Raw genomic sequence first — 19,199 nt, 5'->3', positions numbered from 1 at the left:
AGGTTTCTTTATAGCACATCTCATGATCTGAATCTTTTTTTTCCCTTTCTTATTGACAAGTCTGTCTTCCTATCAGAGAGCCAGCTCAGGAGAGCAGAGATATCTGCAGTTTTCTTCATCAATGTCTTCCCAGTGCCAAGAATAGGGCTTGACACCCAGCAGGTGCTCAGGCAGATTCTGCTGAATGAATGAATGAGTTATGCTTCCAGTGACCAAGGAACCCACAAACCCTGGGAAGTGAACTCCTATTGCAGAGAGAACAACAGTGCCCAGTGAGGTTACGGGCAATCAAACTCAAACCCACAGAGTAGGCAGATAAGGCCCCTGTGCCCAGCACATGGCTGGGTATCCTCTCACTGCAGTTCATGTGCTTTACTGTCTCCCTGTGGGAACCGTACCCCTCTCCTTTTCCTCTAAAACCCTTGGGCAGTGCCAGCCTCATCAGGCTCCAATCTAGCTTTTAATAACAGCCACCTCATTTAGTCAGCAACAAGCCCACGGGCAGGGCTTACACCTCTCCATTTACAAGACGGAATACCACCAAGGCCTGGAGAGGAGACGTATCCAGGATCATGCAGCCAGCATGTGGCACAGCTGGGATGGGGACTTGTGACTCTAGGCCGCTGTTCAGTGCTCCTAACTCTGCAACTGCATTGCGGAAGCATTAAAGGACTGTGGAAACCGGTATGTTTCTCCAGGTAAGAACATGTGTTCATTGTGCCACAACACTGACCACGCCCCCCACACACCCATGCCTTGACTTACAAAGGAGTGGGGGAGGAGAGGCAGGGAGTTGGCAAAACAGCCCCCACCCCTGGGGACACCCTGGGCCCGCCCCCCTTGGGCTGCCTGCCTGCCTTCCATGTCCACCTCCCACAATCCTGAAGGCCTGTTGGCGGGGCCAGGCACTGGCCGCCTCAGACAGGAAGCAGGAGCAAAGAGACTCGCTCCACAGGTTGGCAAACCTTGGCTTTTCCTCGGGATCAAAGCCAGCTAGCAGAGGGGAGCCAGGAGGCTCTGGGTGGGGGCAGGGTCCCACAAGAAGGTTGAGGGGACCAGCGCAAATTGCAGTTGGGCCCAACCAGGGCCCCTGCTTGGGCCAGAGCACCAAACTGGGGGAACAAGCCTAAACTAAAGGAAAATCAGCCCCCTAACGCCAATCCTGCAGCTAAATCCAGGATGGGCCGCCTTTCCAGAGACAGCCTTTATTTTCCTCAGTGCCAACTGGGGCAGGGCCAAGGCAAGGGTGAGGCCGGTCCATCCTGGGACCCTGGGCCTCCCCCAGGAGAGTTGGCCGGAAGGCTGGAGCCACTGGACAGCCAGCCCAGTGCCCATCCGGCACTCCTCATAAGGAGAAGGTTTTAGACTACACAGAGCTCTCTGGAGGGAGAGAGTTCCGTGAGAGGGAGCTCACAAGGGCTTGAACACAGAGCTCCACATTGGCAGCCCCTGACCCAATCTGGTCTACACAGCACGCTCGGTGTGGTCCAAACAGTGTTTTTTTTAAAGAAACCAGAATGAACTGCCACTATTTTACCATCCAGAGATTTTATATGGAAATCCAGGTTTCTGATTACTCTTGGGGGCAAAACAATCGAGGACCTGGCCATACTGGGTCCATATTCCCGCTTGGTAACAGTCAGTTGAGCTGAGTGGCAGCCACACCCACCCGATGCAATTCTGTTGCCACAGTCCCTACCCCTCCCTATAGCTGGGCCGCTCCTCTCCCTTACATGGCCTTCCTGTCTACTGAGGCCATCTGCATTTACTTGTGATGCTTTCAAAGGACCAAAATCCAAGATCCAACTCAAAGAGCAGAACCAGGACCTGCCGCTTGGGGTCAGTCATTCTCAGTGAAATTGATTTAGACTACAAGTCCCGAGAGGCAGGGTTCGAGAATTCCCTCAACTCTACACAACTGGTGGGAACACCAAGGCCTCTGTTTTGCTGCGTCCTCTGAGTGTTTGATTTTTACATGATGCTACCAAGGTAACAGCATCCTACTGGCCACAATTCACAACTGTATGGTCATCATAACCACCAGGCCTCAATTAACTGGAAGCCCTCGCTCCTGAGTTTCATATGGTAACATATAATTTCAAAAGCCATCTGATACCTCGTGTTTACTCCACAACTAGACTCTCATAGGGGTGCCCTGGGGTGTGAACGCCTTGAACCCAAGCTCATTTCACCCTTGGCAGCCCTTGGCTCACCTCTGAGAAGCGCAGTCTGCATTTGGAATGATGCTCCCTGGCTCCAGAAGCGTCCACAGCGAGTGTGAGGAAAGCTGTGGGTCCAGCGAGCTCCAGCTTCCCCACTTCCGGGCGGAATGACCTGGGGCAAGTTACCTCACCTCTCAACTTCCGTTGCCTCACCTTTACGATGGGTATCATTCCTGCCTGGCTTACCAATAGGAATGTGGGAATCAAGCAAGGGCATGCTTTGCCCACTGAGAATCCTTGTGCAAACACAGGGGACTGTTTCTGCTCTGTACCATCAACCTGAGAAGAAGGGTTCAACCACGATTCTTTGCTGGGCTTATCAAGACCAGAGACAGGGACATTAGGAGAAGTACTTCCCACCCCAACGCCGAATCAACCCCTCCCTGCTTAGGAAACCAGGGACATCTCTCATGCGTCCGTATAAAGCTCTACACTCTCCAAAGCCCCCTTCCTTTTCACTCTACCCACAGCTTACCTGGTCTTGGGCAACAAAGTTTACAAAACTACTTCCCCAACCATGATCTCAGGATCTGTGAATGGCATCACCCTCTTCCCTTCCCTTGTTTCTTTTATTAACCATTTCCTGGAGCCTGACCTCTGCCAAACCCTCACCCCCCGCTACATGAGGGCAATTCTTGTTGGTTTTGACTGCACAAAGATGACCAGAAGCTTCCAACCCCTAGGCTCACTCAGAAGGATTTTTTAGAATACACACTCACACACACAGAGCCAAAAATCTTCCCAGCTGAGCCAAATTAAATACAGAGGCCTCTAGTTATTTCCATACGCGCAAAATGGACTTAAATAAAGCAGTTCTCTGTGGCAGGCTGTAGCAGACAGGGCTGGGCCGGGCCCCAGGGACGCCCGGGAGGGCTGGGCAGGAGGCGCAGGCTGGGGAGGCTGGCTCTGAGAGACTATGCAGAGAGGAGAGAGATGCCCATTGCTGTGGCCTCCCTCCTCACAGCCCACCCTGTTTGCCAAGGCCCGGGAAGGATGTCATCATAGAGCCTGGGACAACCTCAGCCTCAGCTCTGAGTCCTATACCCACACTGCCACCCCCAGCTGACCTCCAGACCCTCCCTGCACAAGCCCACCTCCCAGCAGCCAGAAAGCACTTGCTAAAATACAAATTGCCCAAGTTCCTTCTGGCTTAAAATCTTTGTCTTGGTCCCAATTCCTTAGTGTGGCACCGAAGCCTTCCCTCCCCACCCCCACAGGGCCCCTGTCCACTTCTCCAGCCTGCTGTCTGCCTCGATGCCCCCAACTCACTCCCCAAGATTGATTTTATCCATCTGCAGGCTCCAGCTGTACACAGTTGTCTGTGGAACAAGTGGTTACGCATTGCTATGCCTTTTCACTCACGCTGCTCCCCCTTCCTGGGACACTCAGTGCCCCACGGCAGAGGGAACACAGTCCAGGTCATTTTATCTGTCTGTGTCCCCAGTGCCCCCAGCACAGTGGTTAAAAAATATGGTAGAGAATGAATGAACCGATAATGATGAAAATTATAATAATACAGTAAGAGAAAATAGCTGTGCCAGGTGCTGCTCTCAGCATTTTGCATAGAACTAACCCATATACTGTAATCTTTACAACCACCTTTTGAGGTAGGTGCTATTCTCATCTTCCCATTTTGTAGATGAAGAAACTGAGGTGATGTCACTTACCCAAGGCCACACCCTGCTGACAGACCAACTGCTTCACACCTCCCTACCTTTGTCATGTTCTAGTCTCTGCCAGAGAAGCCTACATACCTTGGCTTCCACCAAACTTCCCCTGACCTTTCAGGACCTGGCACAGCAGCTATGAGGCTCTACTACTCTCATCTGCCACAGCGCCCAGCACAGCAGCACCCAGCACAGAGCAGGGGCTCAGAAAGTGTCTGGGGGACAAATGGAGGCTCAGGGTAGGAAAAGCTCCCCCGCCCCCCACAGCCTCCCACAGGTTTAACTCTGACACATACAGCCCTTCCTTGGTGACTGCCTAGTACCTGGCAGGCAGGAGCTGTATTACCTTGGGCCAAGTGACTTGGCCTCTCTGTGCCTCTGTTTCTCAGCTATAAAATGTGTACTGTCCACCTCACAGGGTTGCTGTGAGGGCTAAGTGATAACGTGTGCACAAATCCTCAGTCTAGGGCCTGTTATTACTATGTAAGATTGTTATTACTTCCGACATCACATGGGCACCATAGGGACCTAGAAGGAGGGGCTGTAAGGCAGTGAGCAGGTTAAAGCGGGAGGAGGTCTTAAGGAGAGCCCTTTGTTCAGAAATATGTGCTAGATCATCCGACCCAACAGTATCATCCACACATGAACAAAGTGATGGGTGAACTGCCCAGATCATGGTCACCCTGTGGTTCAAAGGCAGAACTGGGCTGGGACTCAAGCCCACTGCTTCTTTCAATTCAACTTGGTTGATACTGTATAACTCAGCAATTCCACTCCTAGGTAAATACCCAGGAGTGGAATTGCTGGGGTTTTTTTTTTTTTTTTTACAAGGACTCAAACAGATACTTGTACACCAATGTTCAATGCAGCACTATTCACAGTAGCCAAAAGGTAGAAACAATCCAAGTGTCTGGCCATAGCTGGATAAACAATATGTGGTCGATCCATACAATGGAATATTGCTCAATTATAAAGAGAAATGAAGTTCTGACACATCCTACGACATGACTGAACCTTGAAAACATTATGCTGAGTAAAATAAGTCAGACACAAAATCTCACTTACATGAAATATCTAGAATAGGCAAATATATAGAAACCAAAGTTTACAAGTAGTTACTAGGCGTGGGGAAATGGGAGGTATTGCTGAAGGGGTACAGAGTTTGTTTGGGATGTTGAAAAACTTTTGGAAACAGATGGTGATGGTTGTACAACATGGTGAATGTAAATTAACGTCACTGAGTTGTATACTTAAAAATGATTAAAATTGCAAATTTTTGTTATACATACTTTACTATAAGAAAATTATTTAAAAAAAACACTTGACTGAGGACCAAGCACTGTGTTAGAAGCTAGGGATAGTTACAGTAATACTAAATGTATAATAATAACAGCAACTAAAATTTACTGACCACATACGCTGTGCCAGGCTCCAGGCAAGACACTATGGGCTGGCCCAAGACTGAGTGACAATGTGGGGGTAGAGCTGAAACGAGGAGCCAAGGATGGCCTCCAGCACCCTGGGTGGAAGACATAGGAAGAGAAGAAAATTGGGAAGGGGAGACAGTAAGTTTCCTTTGGAACTTGCTGGGTTAGAGGTACCCACAAGACGCCCAAGGAAAGGTGTTGAGCTGACAGCAACTAAAATTCACTGACCACATACGCTGTGCCAGGCTCCAGGCAAGACACTATGGGCTGGCCCAAGACTGAGTGACAATGTGGGGGTAGAGCTGAAACGAGGAGCCAAGGATGGCCTCCAGCACCCTGGGTGGAAGACATAGGAAGAGAAGAAAATTGGGAAGGGGAGACAGTAAGTTTCCTTTGGAACTTGCTGGGTTAGAGGTACCCACAAGACGCCCAAGGAAAGGTGTTGAGCTGGCAGCTGGATGTCTGGGACTAGGCCCGGGCTAGATGAGAAGCCAAAGAATGGAAGGGGCTGTGTGGAGAAGAGAAGGGAAGGGAGCCTGGGGCAGGGACCAGGGTAACCCCAATACTGAAAGACGCGTGGGGACAGGAACTGGCTAAGCCAGCAGGGAAGGAGCCGCCAGCACGGTAGGAGGAAAATCAGGAGGGGGAGCCACTCAGGCCTAGAAGCAGAGCGCTTGGAGGCGGCACATCAAGGCTACTAGAGGGCAAGCAAGTGGCCAAGGATGTCCCGAGTGGGAGGCAGTGCCACAGCCCCAGGCTGTTACCTAGCAAAGAGACTCTGCGGACAGCCAAGGATCCTGGGGGGAATTCTGCCTGGGGGAGGCAAGGGCCTGATAAGGTTTAAGACACTGAGATAGGAAGTGGCTACACTCCAGTGGGAGTGGAAACCGCCTTGTCCCTGCCCTTGGCAAGCCCCTGATCTGATGGGAGAGACACAGCACCCACCTCCATGTACCATCAAGCCTAATGTGGGAGTCACAGCCCCACCCTCAGGAGCCCTGGGGTGATGAAGGAGAACCATCCCTCACCCTGACATATAATTTGAGGACCAAGTCCTTACCCAGGAAGGCCCTGTCTGACAGGGAAGTCCCAGGCTTGGTCTCACCTGGTCACCTCCAGACATATGGCTCTTTGCCCCTCAGCTGCCAGGGGTCAGCCATCACTTGCTTATCAAGGCTGGGACATGGGCTCAAACCCAGGGTTCCTGAGTTGAGCCGACACAGTCAAATGATGTTCAGGAAACCCTACGTCCTGCCCCAGAGACCCACTCAGCAACACGACCCCTCCATGGCCAGAAATGAGGCTGAATCCGAGACAGTGTTTTGGTTTAAAAAAAAAAAAAAATCAACAAAGCATCTGGGATTTGCTTCAAAATAATCTGGGGGCAGGAGGAAGTGGATAAGGATAGAAAATACATAAAACTGCACATGGGTATTATTTTACCATTTTCTCTACTTTTATATACACTTTAAATTTTCCATAATAAAAAGTTTAAAAAAAGTAATGCTAAGAATTTGGTATTCACAACAAGGCCTGTTGTCTTCCTGGGCCATTTCTGTCGTTCCTATTAAGTGAGTAGAAAAAAGAAACAAAAAAACCCCTGCACATTAAATTATGGCTCTGGCAAAAGTTAAGGGCCCAGAGGGAACAGAGAATTTGCATTTGCCCAGCTGTACCACCCCCTCCTCTAGCAGCAGCGGAAAGAGCTACTTCCTCAAACACTTCCTTTCCACCCCCAGCACGGGACACACAGCACTGTCCAGGGCCAATGCATGGAAATAACAGCAATAACAGGAATAATGGTAATAGTGTTGTAATAGTGTTGTTGCTGTTCTTGGTTGCCGTTGAATTGATTTCAACTCATGGTGATCCCATGTGTGCAGAGTAGAACTGCTCCATGGGGTTTTCAAGGCTGTGACCTTTCGGAAGCAGACCCTTGGTGCCTCTGGTTGATTTCGAACAACCAACCTTTCGGCTGGTATTTGAGTGCTTAATAGTTTCACCAGCCAGAGTCTCCCCATGGTAGTAATAACTGTCATTAATACCAATGAATAAGAATCACGGGGGCGGTTGGCATATTCTGACCACCTAATATGTACCTGGCACTCCACTGGCCCCCTTGTTCCCATCATCTCCACTCAGAGTTGCACCGAAACCATCAGGGAATTCGGAGAAGAGTTTTTAGACCCAGATGACTTCCCAGGGCTGGCAAGCATATTTCTGAGGTGCAAGGCCATTGGGCAGAGCTTTCAAGGGTCCTCCGCTCACTCTGCAAAATGGCAATCCACCTCTGGACCCATCGACACCTGGCTACTCAGGGTACCCAGTGCTGCCCCTTGGGTATGTCTGTGCTGGGGCCCACTGGGGGTCCTGCAGGTCCCTTCCTTGCCTCCTTCACCCTCCTACCCCTTCCTGCCTCTGCCCCAAATCCTCCCCCTCTCTACAACGATGTCAGGGAAGGGGAAAGAGGGTCTATAAATTAACCAGATGATCAAAGTGTGTTCTGCAAAGCTTGGTTTTCTTGTCTGTAAGATAGGAACAAGGGCTCCAGGGAGGTTCAATAATACATAACTGTGTAAAATTCAAAAGTCACCCAAATGCCAGATATTACCGTTTTTATTCTGTAGCCCTGTTCCATCCCAGTTTCAAATCTGCCAACTACAGGCTCACCAAAAACAGTCAGGGCTTTGCCTACACCCAGCTGAACCCGTTCATTCTTCCCGCCTGTAGTTACTGGGCACTTGTTGTGTGTGCTACCCACATGCCTTCCCCTGAGACAAACGAACCACAGAAGTTCACAGAGGCAGCATCCTTGTCTCCACCATATACCCAGTAAGGGCAGAATTTAGACTCATACCAGGCTTCTCCAGCTCTAAATGCTACCCCTGCCCATGTGGCAGCTAGACTAGGCTGGAAAGGGCACAGCAGCAGAACAAGGGACCTAAGGCCACTGACCTGTGGCCAGGCTTTGGAGCTTTTGACCTTATTAGGCACCAGGAGGAGCCCAGGTAGGGCCAGGACACCAGAGCCACTCCAAGCCCCAGAAGCTCAGCACAGGGCACCATCTGAGAAGTCCAGAGTGCCACTGCTCTGCTCCAACTGCCAAAGGATTGGAGGCATCAGCCTCAGTGTCTCAGTCCTGAAACATCCCTCAGCAGCCTCTCCCTCACACACAGCTCAGGCCATTTTCCTGTCACGTCTCAGAAATCTTCACGCTAGCCAAGCTGCAACCCACCTTACTCTGCGATTTTTCCGATCCATGGGCAAAGTGATTTCCATAACACTCTGTCTGCTCTCTCCCTAGCTGGCTGTTTAACTTCACAGCTGGAGACAGTGGGCTCTAAGCACACACACCAGCCTAGGGGCTTTAGTTACTTCTCAGGCATGAACAGCCTCGGTCGGCCCTCCCTTTGTTCTCCGTCACTACCATCTCTCTGCCTCCCCCTCTCTTATCCCTAGCATTGTCTATTTGCCCACCCTATCTAGGAACACATTTCCCCTGAAGAAGTAATACAGTCCAGCCCAGCTGAATTCTGTAGCCCTGAAATAAAAGCTAAAAGCTACTATTTATTGGGCCACCACCCATCTGTCATTTGTCATATTGTAGTGGCTTGTGTGTTGTTGTGATGCTGGAAGCTATGTCACCGGTATTTCAAGTACCAGCAGGATCACTCATGGTGGACAGGTTTCAGCAGAGCTTCCAGACTAAGAAAGACTAAGAAGAAAGGCCTGGCAATCTACTTCTGAAAATTAGCCAATGAGAATCCCATGGATCACAACAGAATATTGTCTGATACACTGCTGGAAGATGACCCTCCGAGGTTAGAAGGCACTCAAAATACACAGTGACCACAAAGTGGACTCAAGCGTACTAACGATAGTGAAGATGGCACGGGACCAGGCAACATTTCGTTCTGTTGTCCATGGGGTTGCCATGAGTCCCAGCTGACTCTACAACCACTAACAGTAACAACAACCATTTATCAGGTGTCTACATGCTGTTTAAGTGCTTTAGGCAGATTAATTGACTTAGTCTTCACAACAACTCTGTGAGCTCCTATTATCACCCACATTTTATAGATGGGGAAACAGAGGCACGGGCCAGTTAAGGAACATGCCCAAGATCACACAGAGTGAGAAATAAGAGCTGGGATTCCAATACAGGTAGCCTGGCTGCAGAATCTGATCCCCTAACCATTAGGCTAAACATCCTCCCGTGGCCAATGACCACAGGGTCATAAAGTTCACCCTGCTTTTCACAGATGAGTAAACTGAGGCCCAGAGAGGAACTGTGATAAGATGGGCAGGCAAAGCCCTCTGCCTGGTGCCTGGGTACCTGGGGAGGCAGAATGCCAACAGCCAATCAAGCCAGCTCCACCATGGGATTTTCTGGGCCTCCTCTCTCTGGAGGGAGAGATCCTCCAAAGGTTAGTAATAACCATGACAGTAATAATAATAATAACAGTTTAGCTAACATTTATGGAGCATACTATAAGGCACCGTTTTAAATGCTTTACAGGTATTAACTCATTTAATTCTTGCAGCCAGATAGAAAAGCAAACACCATTTGCCTCTGTCTTTTAAAACAGGCTTGGGGAGAAAGTACTCAACTCAGCAGACAGACCCCAGCCAGCCCTGGGTGGTACGCTATTTCAGAGACTCTTTCCATGTGCGTGAATGAGGACGGCACCTCCCAACTGAGGGCTTCTTTTGAAATTTCCAGTTTATAAATGGTCCCTCTCCCTCCCATGGGACCAAGCTCTGCGGCCCACATGCATGCAAGGCCTCTAAGACATCAAAGGCCCCGGCCTTGGATTTCCTTACCCCACAGAACCCTGTCATGGTTGCACAGGCTCCACAGCAAGTCAGGGGACAGGTGGTGTCTCTCCCTCAAGACACCATTCCACACTGAGGCTGGGCTGGAGCCACATGCAAGATGCAAGCATGCCACCCTCTTCCTCAAAAATGCCACAAGGGCTCGGGGCCAAAGGGCACTGCCCCAGAATTCTGCTGGAGAACCTGGGAAAGCAGCTCTGGGGCTGTGGGGAAGGGGTGGGGTTTGGCAAGAGACCTGTGAGCTGTCACCGACCAGCTTGCAGGTGGAAGAGACTGAATGTCTTGGGAACCCCGACACCAGGGACACCATGCACCTGTTAGTTGTCTTGCGAAAGAGGCAAAGCCTCCGATTATGATGGTGACATGTTTTGCTGAAGATTATTTCATCCCAGAGGAAGCAGAGCCTGGCTATAAAGAGCACAGATCAGAGTTCAAACCCCAGCTCCAACACTTGCTAGTGACCCTGGGCAAGTCACGTAACTTTCCCCCACCTAAAAGTCAGGACAACAGAAGCCCTTAAACATAATTTGCTTTGAGAATCAGGGACTTCACACAGAGTTCACTAAATTGGCTGCCATGACTACAATTATTATTATTACACTGACTTCTGAACAAAGAGGAAAAAACAAATGCAGTCACCATTTCCCCATCCCTACAAGCAGGGAGGGGACCCTTGCTATAGCTCCACATCTGGGCCTTAAGTTCAAATTAAACTCTCATATGTTAGAAGTGACAAACTGAGGAGAAACGGGGAAGAAGGGCCCTTTCCATCAAGGAGCAGGGAACACACAGTCAGGTATGAATAAAGCATACAAAGTTATTAGAGTAGGAGCCACTAGAACCAGGGTCTCAGACTCTCAAAGACAGAGAATGCCTTCACAAAAAGCTATGCAGGCTCTAGAAATCAGTCCTCAACCCCAGAAGCCGACAAAAAAGTAAGCTGAGAGGACATGTTTTAATTTAGCAGTAATTTCCAAAAAGGAAAAGGTGGTAATGATAATTACTACAACTAGTTCATAGACATCTACCATTTGCTGGGCACCTAATACGCATTAGTCACTAGGCAAGGCTGTATATCACCCCAGGAGGTATTTTTGGCCCCATTTCATGGGTAAGAAAATCAGGCTCAGAGAGATGAGGCAATATATGTGAAGCCACAGAGCTGGGAAGAGGTGGACCTAGGGTTTTGTGTGACCTCAAGGCCTGTGCTCCTTGATACAGTTTCACATTATTAATCTTGGTTCCGCTACATCTAGTCCAGGGCCTGCCACAAAGTAGGTGTCCAGGAGATGTTTGATGAGTAAATAAAGGAACACTGAAAAGTGCAAGGTTCGGTGACCCAAGGGGTTGGGTGACCATCTCCAGAGAACAAAGCACTCCTCCAAGTCCAGGAGAACATGATGCATTTGCTCACACATTCAATGATGCATTCGTTCACTGACAACGGACTGTGTCTACCCCACGGCCAGACACCATGCTAGGGAGGCACTGGAGCACAGAGCTTGGAGGGGCACCCCACACAACTCAGGATATAGTCACAGCAGACAGAATAGCAGCAGGCCCGAGGTGGCACCATGCCATATTTCCACCATAATCACCATCAATTTTCTTTTAGCAGCAGCTCACGCAGTGGGAGCAGTCAGATTCTCCAAGGCCACACCAATTAATTCTTCAAGCCCCCTAATGGCCTTTTGACTCATCACGATTTGCTTTTGAAGATCAATGATAAATCACACTCAACAGCCTTTGACCACCCTCCCCCACCACACACACTTGCGTACACACGTTCGCATGTACATAAACTCTTGGGAGGGCATGCGTGCATGCGAGTGCACAGACACAGACACAGACACAGACACAGACACACACACTTCCGCAGACCTGTCTCACTACTGGGGAAGACTTTTCCAGGCCTCCAGCTAGGTCCAAATCCAGTGCCATCATCTTCCCTCTGTGCTTGCTGGGCTGATATACCACAAAATTTACAAAAGAGGAAGGGAGAAAATCCAATGGGTCGCCGGCGGTGGGAAGCGCAGAGTGCTAACTTGGATAAGCACAGCATCTGACCCAGCATGCAAGGGCCTTTTAGACACCACATTTTCCGAGCAACTCTGTGAAGCAGTTTCATCATTCCCTTTCACGGAGGGAAACTGAGGCTCAGAGGGGTGTGGTAACTTGCATAAACTCACAAAGCTGCACTGGAATTTGAGACAAAATGTTTGCCTCCCTCATCCCATGCCCCAAGCTGCCCTGGACTCACAGATTCTCATGCAAACCATGATCCCGTGTTGTGAAGAGTCCAGTCAGATAAAACCTTACACACACACACACGCGCGCACACACACACACTCTCTCTCTCGTATTAAGCTCCCACAGCCTCCGGAGCCCCTGTCTAATCCCTTCCAGAAACACCTATTTGCTCAGTCATCACAGTTTGACTATGCAGCTGTCAGTCCTACCCATGTTTTTGAACCAAAGCTGTGTAAATATTAGCACGACTAGTTCATAGTCCGGCTTCCTTGAGCGAAAGCCTGGAAACTCTGGAGGCCCTACACAGGAACATCTGGGGGTCTACTCTGGGCTCCCCTCTCATATTCCGGTCAAGTCACTAGATCCCCTCCCATTTGGAAAGGAGGTAGGAAGAATCCTGGGGTGCCACAAGGCTCAAACAGCAAAGTATCAAGGTGCTGAGATGTGAGGCGTCACATGTGTTGTTAAAGAGAAGACTCTAACTGAAGGCGGTGCAACTGTACCAGGAGTGGATATTTCAGGCCGTTACAGGCTGGGTGGCCCCTAAGGTCCCTGGAGTGTGCTGGACCCTATAGGGGTTTAGAGTGGGGAGATGGCCAGCTGGAAGGACTCTGAGGGGCAAGCTGAAAGGCTTGTTCCTGGCTCAGCCTCCACATGCTAGGGGCTGGGCTGGTTCTCTTACCCCCTCCCCGAGGCTCCCTTCTGAACCACATACCAAGTACTCCAGAGCAAATGTGACCCACCCACTCTGAGGCTGAAAGGCAAACTGTGGGCTGTGCCTGAGCGGGGTTCCTCACTCTAAGGACACATGTCCCACGCGCTGAGACTGGGGAGCAGCTGCTCCTCACCAACCCAGACCCCAGAAAGATTCCAGGCAGGCTTCCCTGCAGCTGGAAAATTTAGATCAGATACATGGAGAGACTTCCAATGAGAAGAGATATGGGATGGAGAAATATGCAAAAGAGGTGGCCACGGACATCCCAACTAGAAGCGTGATATGGGAGAGGTCCTAGTGGAAGGGTCCCTTGTCCCTTTCAGCTTGGGGTGGGGGGTGTAGCAGGCAGAGCATGCTAACTTGTTTCTCATGGTTACCATCAGTGTTCTCCACTAGACTAGTGGCTCCATGACGGCAAGGCATTTGTTCACTGCTATGTCCCCAGCACCCATAACACAATAGGAACTCAATAAACCACGGGGCCTTAGTACTGTTAAGACTTAATGCTCAACCTCAGTTTGTTCTCCTGCAGTATGGGGATGCCAGGACCACGAGGATAATAATGCAAACGCAATACTGGGTGGGAAAGCCATGGACTGTGTAAGGCAGTGTGCACGCACAGAATATGAATAATGTGGCCCCCATTCTAGGACGGATGCCACCAACTCGAGACAGATGGCCCTGCAGCTGCAGCTTGCCCGGCCTCCACCCCAGACACAAGAAGGGCTGGGTCCTTGGGAGCCCGCCCCCAGCCTCACACAGAGCCCCAGGCCCAGACTCCCTCAGGGCAAGGCGGGGTAGAGAGGAACATAAGCAAGTTCTTAGTGGAACTGCCAGACACGTGCTGCAGAATTTTTGAACTCCAAGATCAAATGGCTCCAGGTGGGCTCTCTTCAGAAGGGTCTGTCCAAGCCAAGTCAGCTTGTCGACAAATCCCCTCAGCCACACAACCCTGCTCCTGGAGGGGCCTGCAGACAGTGCAGGGGGCAGCTGTGCTGGAGAGCCGGGAAAAGAAATCAATATTCCCAGCACGTGCGTGCATGCGCGCACACACACACACACACAAACACACACATACACACACACACACTCTCTCTCTCTCTCTCCATAAATACCCGCCCTTGAATGCTCAGAGAGCTGCCACAGGCCCCCCAAACAGAAAAGGGTTGGCCCCTCTGGCACATATACTCATCCCTACTAGTCCCCACCCCTGACCAATACAGATGCACACTCTGCGCCCTCCCCCCACATAAACGAACACCCCAGCCCCTCTCATCTGCACCTGGTCACAAACAGCAGCCACACACAACTCAAACTCCCTCAGCTCCAGGCACCCGCACACTCCCAGGTGTCCCCACCCAGCTGTTCGCATACTTGGGATGCCCACTGGGTCCTGGATGGGTCTCTCCTCCTGGACACACTCGCCTGGGCCTCACTGACAGATGGGCACACATAAACACAGATGCACACCAGGGCTCCGCACCAACAACCTTGCCAGCACCCAGACACCAACCCAGACACAGCCTGGGCATCTTCCTCTCACAAACTCTCTCCAGCTGGCTTTCTCTCTCTCTCACTTCCACCACTCTCCACAAACTCCTGCCCCAAAGTCACTCTCTCACACAAAAACCCATCCTGCCTGTCTCTCTCTCACGTTCAAACTCTTGTCCTGCCCGTCTCTCTCTTGCACACCACACACACACACTCCTGTCCTGTCAGACAGTATCTCACACACAGGCATCTATCCTGACAGTCACACGCACTCCAGCACACCCATTCCGGTACACACACACACACACACACACACACTTGCAGCCCTGGCAGTTCCTAACCACCACACGCACAAAACACACCACCCGGGCTTTCTCACAAGCCACAGACACACTGCCACATGTGGGGCGGCTGGGGGTGCTGCTGCCCCCGAGACCCCCTCCCGAAGCGCTAGCGGCCCCCACCCCACCTCCCGGCCCCGCCAGGCGATCCCGGTGCGCCCCCCGCCCCCCGCCGCCCTCCCGCGCCCACCCGCCGCCCCTCGGCCCCGCCCGGGGCCCTTACCCGCTGTCAAGCTCCAGCTCGAGCAGGGACTGGGTCCGCTCCGAGTTGCAGTGCAGGCACCACATGGCGGCCGCAGCGGCAGCTGACGGGGGCCGGGCGCCCGGGACCCAGGCCCAGACGAGAGCCGCCGCCTCCCGCCAGCCGCGGCCGGACCCCGGGGCCGCCAAACGACCACCCGGGGACCCGACCACCCGCCACCGACCACGTCGGGTCGCCCAGCCCGGTCCCCGCCGGTTCCCCGGGTTCTCACAACTCCCGGCCCAGAGTCCGAACCCCCAGGCAGGCCGATCCCGCCCCTGAGCCCTCCGCTGCCGGCGCCGCCGCCCGGCTGGCGCAGCGCGAGGCTGGGCCGGAGGAATGTGGCCCGGGAGGGGCGGGGCCGGGGGCGGGGCTAAGTGGAGCCGGGGGAGGAGTGCGGGGGACCGGCGGCGCGCAGGGGGCGGGGCCGGCGGGGCCGGGGCAGAGGGGGAGCGCAGGGGGCTGTGGTGCGCGCAGGTGGCAGGGCAGGGCGAGGGCCGGGCTGCGTGCAGGGGGCTGGACTAAGCGGAGCCACGGAAGGCAGCGCAGTGGCCGGGCTGAGCAGAGACGGCTGAGCTCAGCAGACACACAGGTGGGGGAGCTCCGGGGGTGGTGCCGAAAGGGGCGGGCCTAGCTCAGGGGCGGGGCTTGACGGAGCCAGGCGGGCGGGGGAGGAGCGCAGGGGCAGGAATCCCTGGAGACTGCAGCCCAGCACCCGAGGCCCCCTATGGGGAGGCGGGCTCAGCACGCCCGGTCCAATATCCATGTCCCCTTCCCCAACGAGTAAGCACTGAAAACAAAACAAAACAAACAGTTGCCATGGAGTCAATTCCATGTGTGCAGAGTAGATATGAACTGCATAGATTTTTATGAGCCTTAGTGGTGCAGTCGTTAAGCGCTCGTTTGCTAACGGGAAGGTCGGTGGTTGGAACCCAACAGCTGCTCTGGAAAAGATGTAGCTGTCTGCTTCTGTAAAGATTTACAGCCTCGGAAACCCTGTAGGGCATTCCTAGTCTGTCCTATGGTGCCCCTATGAGTCGGACTTAACTTGACAGCAAGGGAGGGACCTTTCGCAAGCAGATCACCAGGTCTTTCTTCACAGGCTCCTTGGGGGTTTGAACTGCCAACCGCTCTAGCACTTAACCATTTGTGCCAACCAGGGATGCCCTAAACACAGCAAATACAAACCCTCAAACCAGCCAACCGGAGCCCACTCTACTGGCGGCACCAACCTCACCTCTCCTGGCTTTGGCCTCAGTTTCTAGGGCTCCGATGTGCCTACCCAGAGAAGGGAGTGGGTCCCATCTTTAGGCTTTTGGGAGCTTTTTGGGAGGATCTGATGGAAGCAGCTTCTTCCTTCCCACGCTCACTCAAACCCCTGCCTTTCACTCACCCAGAGGCCCCTTTTAGACTCCCATGGCAGGCTTAAAGCAATAATAATAAACATTTTAGAGCTCTTCACTGACAACTGGTCCTCAAGGCAACATTGTGGTGTAGGTGGAGTTATTACTGGCCCCATTTTACAGTTGAGATAACTGAGGTTCAATTTAACTGACACTTCCTCAGAGAGGCCTTCCCTCACCTTCTCCCCCCTCAGGCCACTCAGCTCTCCCACCTATAAGCTCTCAAGGTTTGCCACGATTCATTTGTATGTTTACTTGTGAATTATCTGTCCCTGGGCTCCTGAAGGCAGGCAGGGGCCCAGCACCTACAGGACCCAGTCATCACTTGTGGCATGCCAAATGTGGTTGAGAGACATCATGTTGATACAGACACAATAAAAACCCCACCTGTCCAGGGTGGTCCCAACTGTAAGTCCATCTCCCAGAAGGCCTGGCAGCTGGCAGGTCTGCAGGAGGCAGGAAGTTGTGGGAAGCCTCTAATGCATCCTCTTCTGCCCTTTTGGATCTTTCATTTGGAGTGGGTGGCGCGAAGGGCCTGATGGGTGAGTATTAGCCTCAGATGAGGAAACTGGGGCAGGGGGGAGTGAAGGAAGAGGGCTGGGCTGGCTCAATTTTCAGCACCCGAAGGGTAGTCCCAGCTTAGTGTGTCAGGTGTCCCAGACAAGAGGCCGACCAGGAACCCAGCGCCCCCTCACTGCCCATTCCCACAGCCCTCCTCTTGGGTTCTGATGTTTTCTTTGCTACATTAAAAATGAGTAGAGACAAACAATGGGAGATAATATTTGCAAATCATATACGTGATAAGGGTCAGTCCCATACTATACAAGGAACTCGCATAACTCAGTAATAAAAAGACAAATAGACCAATTTTTAAAAATAGGCATTTATACAAAGAAGATCTACAAATAGCCAATACCAAACCAAATCAAACCCATTGCCGTTGAGTTGATTCCAACTCATAACGACCCTAATGGATTGAGTAGAACTGCCTCATAGAAGCAGCTGGTGGATTCCAACTGCTGACCTTTTTGTTAGCAGCTGAACTCTTAATCACTGTGCTATCAGGACTCCACAAATAGCCAATAAACTCATGAAAAGATGCTCAACAACATGAGTCATTACCAAAACCCAAAAACCAAACCTACTGCCATCAAGTAGATTCTGACTCATAGCAACCCTATAGGACAGGGCAGAACGGCCCCATAGGGTTTCCAAGGAGCAGCTGGTGGATTCAAACTGTCGACCTTTTTTGGTTAGCAGCCAATCTCTCAACCACTGCACCACCAGGGCTCCAAGGAGATGCAAATCAAAACCACAATGAGATACCACTCATATCCACTACCTACAAAGAGTTCTGGAAGGAAAACACCACTAAGACACACTGCTCAAAGTCCATGACTCCATCCTTCATCTGTCTTGGTTGGGAGTGGATAGGATTGATGTTGTCCAGTGGTGGGAAGCCTGGAAAACTCCCAGCCCTGCCTGAAACTGCCCTCTAAAAATAGGCTGCAATAAATGCAGCCAAGAGAATTCCCCTGGCCAGCTGCTTGAGCTCTCCACACACAGGCTCCGACAGCCTTACACCCGGCTTCTCCAAGAATTCCAAAAACTTGTCCAGGCACAGGGCCTCTGCCGCCCACCAGGATGGTCCTGGCGACATAGCTTCGGCTGGGATTTAGAAGAAGGGGGTTGAATTTCCCTGTTAGCATTTGGAATACCAGAGGATAGAGTCCCTGGAAACCAAATGTCTCTTAATTCTCTCATTTTATCTTCCTGCAAAGTGTACCTCTTGCTTCTAGTCTCATGGCAAAGGAGGCAGTTGTTCATGGAGGCAATTAGCCACACATTCCATGTCCTCCTCCTATTCCTGACTCTTCTTCCTCTGTTGTTCCAGGTGAAATAGAAATCAACTGTTGTGCCTTGGATGACTGCTTGCAAGCTTTTTAAGACCCCAGGAACTACACAACAAACTAAGAGATAGAACAGAAGCACTAAACACGTTATTAGGCCACTTAACTGGGATGTCCCATGAAACCATGACCCTAAACCTCCAAACCAAGGAACCAAATCCTATGAGGTGTTTAGTTGTGCATAAGAAACCTCAGCAGCTACTCTTTTTTTTTTGTCATTGTTGTAAATATATGTATCACAGAACTTTTGCCAATTCAACTTTTTACAGGTATACAACTTACTGACAATAATTACAATAATCAGCTGTGCACCCCAACCCTTAATCAACCCTTCCTCCCACCCCAGTAGCCACTAATAAACTTTGGCTTCTGTATGTTTGCCTTTTGTATTGTTATACAAGTGAGGTCATACAATATTTACCCTCTTGTGACACTCAACATAATGTCTTCAAGCTCCATACATATTGTAGCATGTTTCAAGACTTCATTTCTCCTACTGGTTGAGTTGTATTCCATTGTATGTATGTACCACATTTTGTTCATCCTTTCATCTGTGGATGGGCATTTAGGTTGTTTCTACCTTTTGGCTACTGTGAATAGTGCTGCAATGAACACTGGTGTACAAGTCTCTTTTTGAGTCTCTGCTTTCAAGTCTTTTGGGTATATGCCTAGAAATGGAATATAGACTATTTCTTA

At 51.2% G+C, this 19,199-nt stretch overlaps 1 protein-coding gene across 9 annotated transcripts in view; it reads right to left on the bottom strand.

Moving 5' to 3' along the window:
• IQSEC1 (IQ motif and Sec7 domain ArfGEF 1) overlaps window positions 1-19,199 on the bottom strand; it is a 456,568-nt gene that overhangs the window by 81,366 nt on the left and 356,003 nt on the right. The window contains exon 1 of one of the 9 annotated variants that reach the window (XM_049863201.1): window positions 15,173-15,539. The exons of 6 other annotated variants lie outside the window; for them this stretch is intronic. In XM_049863201.1, coding sequence (XP_049719158.1) covers window positions 15,173-15,237 — 65 coding nt within the window. In that variant the 5' untranslated portion in view covers window positions 15,238-15,539. Of the gene's footprint in view, window positions 1-5,300; window positions 5,444-5,544; window positions 6,703-15,172; window positions 15,540-19,199 lie in introns of those variants that run through there. 2 more of the 9 variants (XM_049863204.1, XM_049863203.1) reach the window with 2 other exon arrangements.

The sequence above is a fragment of the Elephas maximus genome, chromosome 20 (genome assembly GCF_024166365.1).
Source record: "Elephas maximus indicus isolate mEleMax1 chromosome 20, mEleMax1 primary haplotype, whole genome shotgun sequence".
Taxonomy (NCBI): Eukaryota; Metazoa; Chordata; class Mammalia; order Proboscidea; family Elephantidae; genus Elephas; species Elephas maximus.
Note: the sequence above shows the minus strand (reverse complement) of the source record. Positions and strands in the feature narration are given on the sequence as shown.